This window comes from Chamaea fasciata, unplaced genomic scaffold, assembly GCF_029207755.1.
Source record: "Chamaea fasciata isolate MVZ Bird 193981 ecotype frontalis unplaced genomic scaffold, bChaFas1.0.hap1 SCAF_6, whole genome shotgun sequence".
Lineage (NCBI taxonomy): Eukaryota > Metazoa > Chordata > Aves > Passeriformes > Sylviidae > Chamaea > Chamaea fasciata.
The window spans coordinates 31,616,558-31,632,264 of NW_027094091.1; the positions used below are offsets into that span (position 1 = coordinate 31,616,558).

The window sequence follows — 15,707 nt, forward strand, 5'->3', positions numbered from 1 at the left end:
AGGGCAGGGCAGGGCAGGGCAGGGCAGGGCAGGGCAGGGCAGGGCAGGGCAGGGCAGGGCAGGGCAGGGCAGGGCAGGGCAGGGCAGGGCAGGGCAGGGCAGGGCAGGGCAGGGCAGGGCAGGGCAGGGAAGGGAAGGGAAGGGAAGGGAAGGGAAGGGAAGGGAAGGGAAGGGAAGGGAAGGGAAGGGAAGGGAAGGGAAGGGAAGGGAAGGGAAGGGAAGGGAAGGGAAGGGAAGGGAAGGGAAGGGAAGGGAAGGGAAGGGAAGAAGTGATTCCGGGGGACACCCCGCGGCAGCCGGACCCTCCTGCCCGCCCGAACGGGCAGCACCGGGGCCGGGCCGCGGCCGGGGGAGGCGGGGCCCGCCGGCAGCAGGGGCCGCTCTCGCGCCCGGCCCGGCGGCAGTGCGCCTGCGCCGCCAGGATGCGGCCGGGCCCGGCCCCCGCGGCGCCGCTGACGGACGTGGTGAGTCCGCCCCTCCTCTGGCCGGCCCTCGCTCGCTTTCCCCGGGGAATGGATGGATGGGTGGAAGATTAGGTAGGTAGGGAGGTGGGTGGGTGTCCTTCCTCAGCGAGGAGGGTAGCGCCCCGCTCGGGCAGACCTAGCGGCGGCGCGGGCTGGTGTCCCCGCTGCCGGATGGGTGCTCGGCCGTGGCCTTTGGGCCTCCAGCCCCGCCGCTGCCTCGAGGGGAGGTGCGGGGGCCCCTCGATCCCCTTTCTGTAGGGCCCACGTTGTGTCACACGGCGGGCAGTGGCGCCTCCCGCACTGTCGCCTTCCTATATCCCCTACCATTCTCCATCGCCCATGGGGGAGTCACCTTGCCCGGCCTGAGTCAGGGGTTTGTTGGAAGGGGTTATCATAATGGTGCGAGGCTCTTCTCGGTGGTGCCAAGCAGTCGGGCAGGAGGCAACGGGCAGAACCTGCTGCCCAGGAAGTTTCACCTGAGCACGAGAAGGAGCTTCTTTACTGTGCAGTGACAGCAGTGGAACAGATTGTCCGGAGAGAGTGCAGAGTCTCCCTCAGTGGAGATACTCAGGAACGGTCTGGACACAATCCTGTGCAATGTGTTCTGGGATGACCCTGCTTCCCTGCTTGAGCAAGGAGGTTGGACCACATCACCATAACACCAAGGCGGTGGGCTTGATCCCCATTACAGGCCATCGACTTGTGTTGCACTCCTTGTCCTTGTGGTTCCCTTCCAACTCAGAAGATTCTGTGATTCTCTGACCTGCTGTGGTCCTTTCCAGCCTCACCCATGCTGTGATTCTGTGATGTCCAGGAAAAAGTGGCTCCTTTTGCAGAGCTCTTCTTCTTATTCGTGAGTGTTATTCTTGCATAGTAATAATTCAAATAACAAACATCTTTTACATCAACCCAGACAAACATTTTATTACATTTTGGCTGGCCCTTTGGTGGGTCCCACACTCCAAGATCCTATTAATGCTGATAATTGTGTTATCTAAAATAGTTCAGGATTATGCTTCAGGAACCAAACTGTTTCTGGGCACTCCAGAATCACTGAAATATGGAAGTCCTTCACCAACAGATAAACCGTAGTAGATGACTGTATTTTAACAGTCACGCATTTTTGCATATTTCTCTTTACAATGATTTTAATGGAAAGAAAATTAATCCTATGTTTTGGGTTTATTTCATGAGTAGCAATGGCATTGCATATTGAAGTGTCTCATACTTTGTAAGCAAACAGTTGTGCAATAAGTCTTTCCAAAGGGCCCTAGTATAATTATTTTGACAGGTGCTTAGTGGTTTTTTGGAGCAGTTAGAGCTGTTAAGCATTCTTCCTATGGACTGTCACACTGAGCAGTACCCGCACTCCTCTGTCACTTTTTGTTCCTCTCTACTGCCACAGTGTTTTCGTCTGGTACATTGAACTTGATTGGGGATTGATCTGTCTGAAAAAGGCCCCTCTAAATAGAAGGGTATTTTTCTATCTGCATGAGCTCTCTGGTGAAGTTTATGTTAAAATGTCTGCAGTGAGCTGTTAAGAGGACACAGAGCAGAGTCTTTGGAAGGGGGAAGAACAGCTGGCTCGTCTCTGCAGTGGCATAAGCAGCTCTCCTGTCAAATGTGAAACTCAGCCTTAGTTCTAGAGGTTGTGTATGTCACATACCCCCCCCCCTTTGTTTTTTCTCATTTCTCTGAAACTGTGATTTCCTAACTAATGAATGCATATGTACAGATGTGCCTAATTGCCTTTCGACTCAGTTCTGTCCTTGCTTCTCTTGAGCTGGAAGAATATATATTTTTGATTTAGATTTAGTTGGAGATATATATATAGATATATAGATAGATATATAGAGATATATGTAGATATGTGAATGTATATTATGGGAAACATGACATTTGGATTGAAGCAATGATAAACAATGACATTTTACTTGAAGTATTTCTGTATGGTAGAAGTATAGAATTACGGCTTTTTTTGTCGAGGTAGGAAATGTGTTCCGAAGTGCAATTGAGGCGCTGACTGCAGTGACTGTGCACTGCTGCACCACTCAGTTCCCTGTTTATTCACTGGCCTTCTGTAACCTGAGCAGGTGCTTGCACACTGTGGTATAACAGCAGTCAGTTGTGGCTTGAGAAAAGGCATGTCGAAATGGCTGTTAATTTTCGTTGCATCTTTTTTCTCTTTAGGTAATTCTAGGAGCTATGGATATACTCTTCAGAATAAGAGGAGGCTTGGATCTTGCATTTCAGCTTGCAACTACAGATGGTGTGTCTATAAGACTAATAGATTTCTTAATACTTATATGAAGTTCTATTAAGAAACTATTTATTTTATTTATTTTCTAGGCATTTTATGAGTTATTAAGTGCTTCTTCACAAAACTGTAAAGATTATTCCTTATCTCCATGAATTTTCTGACACTTTTTCCATCCTATGTTTTTTGTTTTAATTTGAAATAAACTTTGCATTGACATTTTTAACTAATTTCATTTGCATATACTTCTTACTTATGGATATGTTATTGACCTCACTTTTCAGCTTGAAGCGAAAGTTGACCCTGAAATTCTAAGCAAACAGAGAATAACTTTAAGGCAATGAATTTTGTTATAAAGGGACTGTATTAATAATACAATTTTGAGACTGTGGTCCAATCTTTGCAGAGAAATAGAGAAAGAGAACAAGCTAATGAGTCACTCTACTGAATTTAGGCAGGATTGGCTACTGCAATTCCATGTGATAGCAAGGGACTAGTCCATAAGGCATTAAAGGGGCTCCTGTAGTCCCCCACTGTTACAGTAAAGCGACATTCTCCTCAGAAGACCTGCTCAGGGCTATCAGTGGCCACTGAGCTGTCATAGGTGAGGATGGGGAAGGAGGCTGTTTTTAATTCAGCTCTCCCTCATTCTGCATTTTAAAAGGATGTGACTCTAGCAGAAACACTGAATTCCATCTAGTGAACCTTGAGGAACTTGGCCTTATGTGAGTTCATGAGCAGAATTGTTGAATAGATTGACCTAATCCAAAGCAGCATTTTGTGAGTTGCATCTTCAGAGAAGGGTTATATATCAGATTTTGTCCATGGTGTAGTAAATTGTAACCACAGTGAAGCGGAGTGGTGTTTGAACTGTCCAAGTGCATGATATTCACACCTGTTAGTGGGTAAATATGGCACACTGTTACTTTTGAAGGGTAGTGAGATTTTTCTTTTGGAGCGATTTTCCTTTGACTTTTCTAATAATGTAGTTTTTACAGATTTCTAGTACAAAAGTTATCTAATAGTGACCAATTTTAAGTTAATGCATCAGAGAGATACAGCATAATCTTTGATAGCTTGTTAGGCTTTTTTAACTTACTGTATTCAAAGTAGTGTTTTTTAACTTTTACAGTAAGGAAAAAAAAAGTGACAAATGTGCCAAAGTTGCTCTATCATATCCAATAGTGTCATATCCATTATTGGTTCAGGTTGTGAGGTGTGGGTAAAATGCTTTACAAGCTCTGAAAGACAACTGGACATAGCAGCAATAAAGTTTCAGGCAAACGAGGCTGTGGTGTACAAGTTTATGTTGGCCAAAATTTGGTCCTCAGCTGGAATGTAGGCCCTGCTTTTCCAAAGATTTAGTCTGGTTTTGGTTTGTATTTCTGAACAGTGAGATGAGGTCAGAAACATGTGAGTGACTCAGATTGAATATTTTCAGGATTTTTTCAAACACCTAAATATACATACCAGTTTGTCTGTACATAGACGTTTGTTTGCATTTGTAGGTTTGGTTAAGACTCATTAGATGTGGTAAGTGACAGCAGAGTAGATTATTCTTCTCTAAGGTTGACAGCATCTAAGAGAAACAGTACACATTTGTTCAGGGAGGTGATTGTGAATGTTTGAGACCTACTAAGTGAAATCTTACCTCAGTGTTGTTTACCCAGTCATTTTTCTGATCATAACAGCACTTGCATTTTTATTGCAAGTCAAAACAATTTTATTAAATGTATGCCCAGCAGCTATAAAAAATGGTGTGGGAATTTTCTAGGCTAATTATATCCTTACTGTGTTTCAGAGGCATCAACAAAAAAGGCATTAGGATATGTTTTCAGTGATCTTGAAAACAAACTGTCCTCAGAGGTTCTTGTATTCAGAATTTGCCACAGTTCAGTCTATGTGTGGCCTAACAATGGTATGACCACAGTTCCAGAGCTGACTGATGAGTCTGCATGTAAGGAGATAAGACGATTTATACAGTAAGTATATTTAAAAATTGGGGGGGATGGTTAACAGAATAATTTCATATTATAGAAATTTCTCTTTCTGTTGATAATTCAGATTTGATCAAGATGATGAGACCAAACGAAAGCTTGGCAAAAAAAAGGATAAAAAGTTACAGGATCCGGTATGTTCCTAATATATAAGACAAATTATCATTTAAACATTTTTAGACTTGCCCTCCCTAGGCTTTTCTGTACACAAATAGGCATTGACATGACTTCAAACAATGTTTTTAAAGTCATTGAGACTCAACATGAATACAGAAATCCACCTATGGTAGATCAGCACATAGAAGTTTGTCTTTAAAATTACCAGCTTTTTTTTTAACCCAGGTATTTCATTACTGTGTTTGATACCAAATACCTGCAATCTTACTTTTGCCTTCTTGGTTCATGTGTAGTTGAAGATGTAATACTAATGTCTTTATTCTCTGCAGCAGCAGATAATCAATGTAGACCTCATGTTGGAAATGACGTCTTCATTGGCTGCTTTGGCTCCAGTCATTGAAAGGGAAAAGAAGGAACACCACTATATAAATATGACATTACCAGTTGATGTTGTTGTATCTGTTTCTCCAGAAGAACCATGGGGAAAGTAAGTGTTATCCTGATCTTGCAATTTTTCAGCTTCGTTTCTGCTTTTTTCTTGAAATAATGAAGTAAAACTATATCATTCATCAGTTTAATGAAAAGTAAATAGTATTTTTGTGATGTAATTTTAACTGTGTAAATCACAAGAGCTCATGTAGACAGCTGTTAACTTCAGTAATCTTGAGACATCCTTTTGCTGCCTATAAAAAATTCAGTTTATCAATGTCTGAGAGGTTTGATAACTCATAGCCATTGCTTAGCAAAGAATTGAGAAAGTCAGGAACATGTTCTAGAAATATTTGTATGTGAGGTGTATAAAAGAGAGTTGGGGTGTATTTGATGAGTCTTTATAATCTCAGCCCTTCATTTGGGGCTGCAGCTGGTTAGGGACAAATGAAAAACATTTGAGTCTGCCTATGTATTTTTTCCTTGCATTTTTTCCATAGGATTTGACTCTGAATGACACTAAATGGGGTGGATAAAATCCAGAAAAAAATCATTTAGTCGTATATTTCATTTTTATTTTGGCAAATGCTCATACTGATTGTGTTTCTCATATGAGGGAAGGTAGCACATTTGGGAGGACTGAATCACTAGAGACTCATTTCTGTGTGTAGGCAAGCTTTGAGTAAGGCACAGTTGGGCTCTGCCTTTCCCTGTGAGAGCAGAAGCGTTGAAGTAGTGCAGTCATCTGACCAGGTCACACATGCATTTAGGTATTGTATAACTCACAGCTGTGAGAAAAAATGATTCACAATCACTGCTCTACTTGGAAATATTCTCCCTTGTACTTTGCAGTGTACAAAATCTCCTAGTGAAAGCAATTCATGGGCAATTAACTGACATGGAAAGATGTATCATGAAATATGTGAAAGGAACATCAATTGTGGTACCAGAACAATTTCATTTCATGTTACCAGGAAAAAATCACCTCGTAACAGTCTCATATCCTACGGGTATTTCAGATGATCAGCTGGAAAGTTACAGAAAGGTAAAGCCAACAAACCGTAACAGAACCTGATGTTTAACTTTTATTTTTAATTACTGTAATTGAAGCAGTGGTAAGGCTTTCTATTTAGTCAGTGTAGAATAAATGCTAGCATATACTGCTGCTTTTTAGATTTATTTCTTTTATTATATAACCAAAGCAGTATACAGAAAGTGGAAACTTGATTTAAAAAACGTTATTTTATAGAATGTGCCAGATCTCATTTTTGTAAGGGAGCAACAGAAACTTTAAAAGTACATAAAATTTGATTGATAAATATTTTCTCTAAATTATACTTCCAGTACAGTGTTCTTTGAATTTCTCCTTTTTTTGTTGTTGTTCTGTGGTAGAACATCAGTTTACTTTTGGTGTGTTACTACATTCAGGTTTTAACACATGTCCTGAAAGGGTTAATATTGGGGGGTTTTGTTTGTTTTGCTTTCTTTCTTGGGGTTTTGTGGTGTTGTGGGGTGTTTGTCTGTTTGGAGGGGACTGCTTTTTGTAGCTCAAGGCTGACAGGCTTAGCTAGTTTTTGCCTTTGGGTTGGCACATCTAGAAAAAAGAATATGGCTGTGGTGGAGGAATGTTGAGATATGGCAGTCCTTTCAGATTGAGACTGATACCAGTCTAGGTCACACAATTTCATGTACTGAGAGCACGGAAAGTATATTCTGCAGCTTAGAGGTGTAGAAGCAGTAGGGACTTTTTCTGTGGGAAGCCTTACTGGGTGTGTAAAACCCAATCTAGCCTTGTGTTTGCAGAGGCCTCAGGCACTTGGTGGCACTGCCTGTGTTTCTTGCTCTCTGTCTGCTGTTCACTCTAACCCACTGATGACAAGTGTTACTGCAGCTCCTGTAGCTGGCTTCAATGAGGGGTCATCTGTCTAAAATGTATTACCTGTGTTACACACATTACCCTGGATGATCTCATCATGCCTTTCACTCTTAAGATCTGTGAAATAAGACAATATATCTCTTTAAATGTGGCTGCTGTGTGGCAAACAGAGCTTAAGAGATTTTAAAATAGACTGAATCTGCTTGAACCATAAGCCAAATATCTTTGTCTTAAGTACATGTTGTGTGCTCCAGTATCAGCTGAGATTATAATTTGGTGTGTGTATCTGTGTTACTGTGTAGATAAAACTGTAATCCATTTCTGTGATGGTGTATTTTATCATGCTTTCGTAACAAACCTGTTACTCATGGTAGTTTCAGTGGGGCCCCAGCAGCAGGTGTTATGTAACAGGACTGCATTAAGTAGTGGGCCCTTTAGATGGGAGGTGAGCCTGCATGAGCTTCCCTGGACAGGTGAGGTCTAGTACTAAACATACCTGCTGAATGTTTAATTAAGCCTGTTTTAATAATTTGCTAAAATATGCTGTTAAAATTGTTTCTTCATTGCTGATTACAGTGTGGTCTTTCTTTTAATCCAAAATTTGAATTGTGTTTCTTATTTTTATTTGAACTTGCATGTAGGAATTGCATGGGTTATACAATCTGCCTTGTGACAGACCATATTTCAAGAGAGCAAATGCTTATCATTTTCCAGATGAACCATATAAAGATGGATATCTCAGAAATCCACATTTACATCTTAGTTCACCTGGTATGGAGTCTGGTATGGTAAGTTTAAATTGAAACATTTTGCAGAAAGTACTTTTATTTTAATTGAGATTTTTTTAATTGAAAGAAGTAATTTAGATAGTGCAGTTGAGAAAGTGAAATAATTGTCTTGACCTTTTAAGCAAAAGGACTCCTCTGCACAAAATGGCATTGCTTTAATTTGCTGTATGTGTCCCAAGGAAATTGGATTTTCTTGGGAAAATAATGCCCATGTTTTTAGCACATATTCTAAAAACTTTCTCAGAACCAGGACAAGAAACTAAAACTATCAACAGAGAAGTTTATGAGACAAAACCAGGTGGAGTAATCATGTGTGAATAATGACCTTTTGAATCCTCCAAAGATTTGCAGTCTGCAAGTGAAAACTTTACAGTGCAAGTGACAGGTGATATGACTTCTCTGAAAACTGAAGCCAGTGTGATCAGCTGCCTGTGTGTTCTCTCCTCCTGTGTAGGTGTATTTAGTACAAGGTGTGTACAGTTACCACCACTACATGCAGGACCGCATCGATGACAGTGGCTGGGGCTGTGCCTATCGGTCTTTGCAGACAATCTGCTCTTGGTTCAAGCACCAAGGCTACATGGATAGACCTATACCAACACACAAGGAAATTCAACAGGTACTGAACTTCTAAGGAGATTATATTATGCATATTTGTCTAGAAAGGTTGGTGTAGATTATTTTTTAAATATCAAATTCATATATTTTGGAAGATCTCTTTTTGTCCCTTAAATTGGACTGGTGACTCCAAATTATCTGTGTTGGGTGACATCTGTACAAATAAGATACATTAAAATAATCTTTTAAATGTTTCCTTGGATTCATGTTCTATTAGACGCTGTGATATGACATTTTCAGTGTTTTTGTCAAATGAAAAGAACAAAGAGCCCAATGTGTCATGCTAAAATCAGTTTTAAAACTGGCTGTCATATTCAGTGACAGCTGGATTTGTTCCCAGATGCTACACAGGAATTTACTGACTTCTTCTGCAACTTTGCCTTTGACAGTAGTGCACTCTTCCTGATTTTTGAACTCCGCTTCACCTCTTTTTCTATTGTGAATTTAAATACATACCTGAATATGTTCGTTACTGTTAACAGCACTGAAGTAAAACTGTAGGCTTGTAGCTAATACCCATACTTAGGTATGCCTGTCAAGGTATACTGCAGTTACCTTCAGTCTTCTAAATATAATTCTTCATGTTACATTTATTTACTGAACATTTCTAGTAAAGTTTAATTCATTCCATGAAAAAACATCTATCATATAGCAGGGGTGTGAATGCTAAAGGTAAAACACATTTCCTGAACATTTCTCAATCCACACCTGAATGCTATTGAAATCTTTGCACTCCTGTAGTATTTTTAGGCATCTAAAAGAGGGCAGTAGCCTGCAGAAGACCTTTGGGCTTTGTGTCCTGAGCAGAAAAGCCCCCTCTCAAGTGCTGAATCTAACATGTAAGCCTCAGAATGAAGAAGAGTTTAAAATAAACCATAACCTTTGACATGGATCAGTAGCCTCTTCCTCAGAGCACCATTTTATGGATCCTTTCCTGAGCGCTTTGAATAGAAATCCAAGCCTTTCAGTCTGTGAAGTGGCTTCTGCAGTGTCCAAATGATGCGCTCCATTATTAAAGAGCTCAGTGGCCACCCTCCCAGCCTGAAGTCTGCCTGTGGACCTGGGGTTGTAGTCTCTGCTCATGGACACAGTTCTGCATCACTGCTCAAAGGGTCATTTCCAAAACAGAACCACAGTGAATGAATTCAACATTCATTGGTCTGCTTGTAACCAGCTAGGTTCAAAACACATGCCCATATATATTAACCAAGTTTGTTCACAAAAAGTGCTGGAATTCCCTACTACATGTTGTTGATATTTGGGTTTCTTCCTCATTGTGATGTTGCAAAGGCGCTGGTTGATGCTGGAGACAAGCCTGCAGCATTTGTTGGGTCACGACAATGGATTGGTTCCATTGAGGTACAACTTGTTTTGAATCAGCTTTTTGGAATAACATCCAAAATATTATTTGTCAGGTAAGAAGCACTATCTGTTTAGTAGCTTGGTAATTGCCAAAAATACTGAATGCCTTAAAATGTAAATCATGATTACTGTACATGGGAGAAGAGGTGTAATTAAAGAGATAGTAAATCTTTTAAGGGTTCCTTGCTCATTAACCCTCTATTCCTACCTTTAGTTGTGCTAAGTGCTTACAGGTGAAGGTGGTGTTAAATTTCCTGCAAGTTTGGGGTTCCAGTTTCCAGTTGCTATAAATTGCTTAATAATATGCGAATTGCCCAGTTTTATAAAGCTGTGGTCTAATGCTTCTACAAGAAATGTGGCTCCCATTGGGTGTGCTTAATCTGTAAATTGCTTCATGATATGCAAATTGATGTGGAATTCAGCCGATTCCTTTGTGCCACAATTTTTGATGCAGGCACACAGTCTGATGTCCACAGAGAACTGAATGTACACTGACAAATAAATTATTACTGCAGCCACAGATATGACTTGTGAGTTTAGGCTTGAGGCAAAATGTTGAGAAATCTGGAAAATAATGTTCTCCTTTATGCATTTGTGTGAGAAATAAAGCAAGGAGTTTGTTTCCATTCTGACAATCTGATGCTCTCATACACAATGAAGGACCCTTCACAACAAATATATTTAGGACAAAAAGAATAATCTTTAGCATTTATCAGAAGAAAAATTATTTTTTATGTATTTTTATCATTTAGGTAGCACTAAACTAGCACTATGCAGACTAATAAAACACTGTACATTTAGTAAATACAATCATGGAATTAAGAGCATACACTAACAGTGTGTGTGAAAGTATAAATCAAAATACTTCTCATGGGTTATGTTTATTTAGACTAAATTCACACTGTAGGTATTTTAAAAGAGCATGGTGATGGGGATCCTTAATGTTAGGAAAATAGTTCAGGTCTTCAATATTTTAATCTTTTTTTGTTCCAGAGCTTGTACGTGGAGATGATCCACCTGTTATTTATAGCAGCTATGACAGGCCCTGCCAGTAGGAAGATTTTTATTCCTGCATGTGAGAATATAGAATACACTCCTTTCTGAACTGGGTAGAATTGCTCATAGTGCTGCTGCAGGAGAGCACCAGTTTTTCTCAGTGTTATAAAAACGCAACATCACTACCATGCCAGGAAGAAGAAACAATCATGCAGCTTTTTCAGCTGGTCACTGGCAGTGGATAGCATTTTTGTCTTGGGCTTATTTCTAGCTAGCATCTCTAATTCTTTATGGAAATAAGACTTCACAGCTCTACCAGCAACACTGGTACTGGATCCATTATAATAAATGTACCATTTCCCAGTTTTGTATTCTATCTGCATTTAATCCATTCTCTCTACTTGGGAAGTAGGCACACAGACTTTCAGTGGGTTTTAAAAAGACTAGCCACTATATAAAGACAAGATACTAAAAATATCTGTATTAATTTCCTTGCCTAGCAATTAGACCTTGTGTTAGAAAATGTTTTTCAGATTTTCTCAGGAAGTTCACACAGGAATAATCCAAGTGACTTTCTAATCAGTTATCTATGCAGTGAATGAGTATAATGGATATTTAGAGAAGTAAGCCTAGTGAGAATGACAAATCTGTTACTGTTTTTCTTACCTAGCCAGGGTTCTGAACTAGCATTGCAGGGAAGAGAGCTTGCTAATCATTTCAAGACTGAGGGAACTCCAATTATGATTGGTAAGTGCTTGAGTGTTGAAGAATGCTAATGAAAGTGCATGACCTCCCTGTGCTGAATTTCATTTCAATTAGAACCCATTTAATTTACTGTACAAGAGTTAATCAAAACTGTAGATGAATTAAAAATTACAGTTTTCCCAAGGTAGCCTCAAAAAAGATACAGTTTAGTCTGGTTGGTATCTTTTTATTCAGTATTTCTTTCAAACTCAGTCTTTAACATGGTAAAAAAAGTCAGTCTAAGGGGTGTTTTTATAAATTGCTATTAAGTCAGAACTTGAGCTGACTTCCATTCTCTACAGAAGACATTCATACAGTTCCCCAGAACTTCCTCTCAGAGAAGAGTACTGTTTATCTGGCCTGGAAGAGAAGAGTATTATCCAAATTTGCCTTCAGACCATTTTTAATAATCTGAAATATTGGTATGATAAGAAGTGCCATTTGTAAAAATACTGTGACATTAATTGAACTCCTTCTTCCATGAGGTGTTTTAGGAAATTAGTAATATTGATTATATTATTTTCAACCTTAATAACATTAATTTAAGCAGTTTTGCAGTCTTTATTTGTCATTCTATAATACAGTGTAATTTTCTCAAAACAGAGGTGCCAGAAGTCCTGACTTTGGTTAGATTACCTATTAGGGAGAAATGTTTCCCTGTGAGGGTGGTGAGACACCAGAACAGGCTGCCCATAGAAGCTGTGGATGCCCCAAGGCCAGGGGGATCAAGGCCCAAGGTTCAAGGACGGGTTTGATGGAGCTTTGGGCACCTGATGTAGTGGGAGGTGACCTGCCCATGGCAGGGGGGCTGGAACTAGGTGATACGTTAAAGTCCCTTACAACCCAAACTGTTCTATGATTCTGTTAAATATTCTTGGCCTTTCAGCAGCCTTTTTGTTTGAATTTCAAGAATGTAGAATCCTATATTGAAAAACCTTTTAGTCTGTAACCTATCCTTCCCTGTAATGCTCTCTTGTAGGTTGGTTGAATTTTTGTTGTCATTGGAGGGCTGGAGATGGACTTTTTGGGGTTTGGGGATTTTTTATTTTTTTTTTCTTGCTTGCTTGTATTCTTCCAGGGATTTTGCAATCCCTACATGCTGTGTGGAGTTATTACTGCAATATTGTGGGAACGCAAAGTATTGCATGTTATCTGAAAGAAATATGCAAGAGTTCACCTGTGCTGCCCATCAAAATATCCCCTTTTCCTGTTTGCAGGCTGGGGAAAGGGAAATCAGAATTTACTATTCTGACCCTAATACTCATTGATGTAACTTAGTAGAAAACAGCAGAGTTACCTCGTCCAGGAATTCTGATTTCTCTTCTAATTTCAGTCCTTTTACAACCAGGAAATTTTGCAGATTTCTTTCCTACAGTTAGGTTTCTTTAAAGAAAAAGTACAGAAGGGATGTTTGAAATACTTTTGACTTCATCTGGTGGAAGTGTTGAGGATTTAACCTGCCTTGCTGACTTGAAACAAATTTGGAAAACACATTCTCTATTTATTTTAGTTACTACAACTAACTTTTCTTAGATGTAGTAAAGATACATTGTTTAATAATGTGAAGAATCTTATGACACTTCCAGAATCATCTTGATACAAGCTAATCTGTTAATAGAAGGTGGTGATGTACTTTTATTTAACCCTTGCACATTAAGTCAATCCCAATGAAAAAAAAATCAGCAATTTGTGTTTCTCCTATTTTAGGTGGAGGTGTTTTGGCTCACACGATATTAGGAGTGGCTTGGAATGAGACTACAGGGCACATAAAATACTTGATTCTAGACCCACATTACACAGGAGGAGAAGATCTGCATGTTATTTTGGAAAAGGTGAGGCTTGATGCACATACATACTCACACATTTATGTATATACGTGTATTTTGGCATTAAACAAATAATGTCCAGCCAAATACAGATTGGTCAGTCTATGGCTTCTCAATTCCTTATGGAAGAAGCACTGACCGCAGTTAACCTGCATACTACAATATGCTAAGTATTGTCAGTTTCTGAAACTTAGTGTCTTTGGAGATAGATCAGATCAGCAACTACATCAGGTTATTATACTATAAAGCAATGCTCTTTATTTTATATTAGTTCACCCATCTCCCCTTTTACCTAGGCGTACATACGATACGTGTGTTTTATATTTTGAATAAAACAGAAAATTCTGTTCAGGCTGTAAGATGCTCTAAATAAAGCAGAGAATTTATTTTAAATTTTAAAAGTTTTTTTTTAAAAACCCAACACTAGCCATTCTCAGATAAGGCCTTGAACAGTGTTCAGAGGGTAGGTACTGAATTGTTTTGAAAATGTGGAAAATCTCCAAAGCGCTCAAGGGTATATAATGTCATTTCCACATTTAAAGCCACTAAAAGGGATGACACAGCACATTCCAAGCCAGTAGATAAGGTGTCAGAAATGTAAACTCTTAAAGTGATTAAGTCATCCTTTAAGTACTAGGTAATCGTTGTCTTTTCTGTTTTTTCATATTGAGTTCCAAATAGTAACTTTTATTTCTAATCTTTGATACCCTTGTGTAGGCCCAACAAAAAAAAACCCAACCAAACAAACCAAAAACCAAACAAAAACCCAACCAAAACAAACAAAACCCACAAAAACCCCCAACAACAACAATAAACAAAAAAGAGCTGTTTAAGAAACATTTTGCTGGCCTATAATGATCAAAGCTTGAAATGAACATAGGAGGAAACAATTTCCAAAGAACATGTAGGACCAGAGGCTGTTACAGCTACTAGCTTTTAAGAATGGTTCAGTGGTCCAGGAGGATTAATAAATGCAGAACCCACTTCCCTCATCAGAAGTGTCTGGGGAGGAAGTAAGGTGGACTGTGTGTAGCTCTTCTCTTCAAAAACAGTGTTTCTTTCTCCAGTAATTATGTGATACTTTGCAAACTTAAAAGCATTCGTTAGACTGTTTCCTTCTGCTGAATCAGGTCGAACAGCACAATTTCTGGTATTAGGAGCTCTGTTTGGGGCTGAAGTATCAACTGTTACCAAAGAAGGCAAGGATTCAGGATAAGAAAGGGAAACTGAGAATGATGGAGTTTCCGAATAACATTAGCATCTCAGGAGCAGCAGAAGGTGGGGATGGGGAGATGATACTTTCTAAGAACTGAGCTGGGGAGGGAGGAGGGGGACGAGAGTCTTTGTAGTATGTTTTCCAATTAATGTGTTTCCAGGCATATGTAGAGAACTTTCTGAAAATTGTCATTGCATTCCATACACATTTGAGAACAATGCATACAGCTTAGATTAGTATGATTAGTAAAATAAAAATAGACTCAATAGTAGTAGACAGGAAAAACAGAATTCAAAGTAGATTTAAAAGCTGTCTTGCTTTTCCTTGGACAGGGCTGGTGTGGATGGAAGGGCCCGGAGTTTTGGAACAAGGACGCTTATTATAATCTCTGCCTACCTCAACGACCAAAAGCTATTTAAATTCACTCTTACACTGAACGTGCTGAGACACAATAGGAACTGATCTAGATAAAACCGTCCTGTTATTTATCAAAATAATGCTTCAAGTCAATCAAAACTCAGCTGAAATAGAAATGTTAGTTGAATAACTTAAATTAAGAAACTATTTTTTTTTAATGAAACCTCTAGAAATAAGAGTTACCTGCTTTGAACTGTATTCCTTACAAATGCATTTATTAGGCAACAAATACTCTGTACTTTTCTGTAGCAGAACTTTAGGTTTATATAGTATTTTCTCTTCTGCTATAGTCTTTGTAGATTAAATGCCAAATCCTTTCGTTTTATGGAATTCTTTCATGACAAAAAGATAAACTGTCCTCTGCCTTTCAAGTTCCACTTAACCAGCTGTCTTGTCCATTGTGAATCTGTTTAAAGGCCTTGTTTGTTGCTGGTATTCTTGATGACACATTTTAGGAGTGGGAAAAGAATGACTACATTTACTAAATTTTATTAATTTTGCTCTCACATTTACACAGAAAAAAAAGAAAAAGCAAGATCAGTTTTTCCATGTGCATTTATTTATAGCTGAATGAATACAAGTATTCTGGGTGGGGGGAAA

At 39.3% G+C, this 15,707-nt stretch overlaps 1 protein-coding gene across 4 annotated transcripts; it reads left to right on the forward strand.

The window, feature by feature from the left end:
- Positions 1-407: 407 nt before the first annotated feature.
- Positions 408-15,489, forward strand: UFSP2 (UFM1 specific peptidase 2). 4 transcript variants are annotated; one of them, XM_066185880.1, is made up of 12 exons: positions 408-464; positions 2,655-2,733; positions 4,523-4,703; positions 4,786-4,852; positions 5,165-5,322; positions 6,117-6,309; positions 7,782-7,928; positions 8,383-8,547; positions 9,837-9,961; positions 11,575-11,651; positions 13,356-13,480; positions 15,023-15,489. In XM_066185880.1, the coding sequence occupies exons 1-12, from the start codon at positions 423-425 to the stop codon at positions 15,107-15,109; spliced, it is 1,446 nt and encodes a 481-aa protein (XP_066041977.1). In that variant the 5' UTR covers positions 408-422; the 3' UTR covers positions 15,110-15,489. The 4 variants fall into 4 exon arrangements, with proteins under 4 accessions (XP_066041977.1, XP_066041978.1, XP_066041979.1 ...); XM_066185881.1 differs by having other exon boundaries at positions 5,168-5,322; XM_066185882.1 differs by having other exon boundaries at positions 450-536.
- Positions 15,490-15,707: the final 218 nt, after the last annotated feature.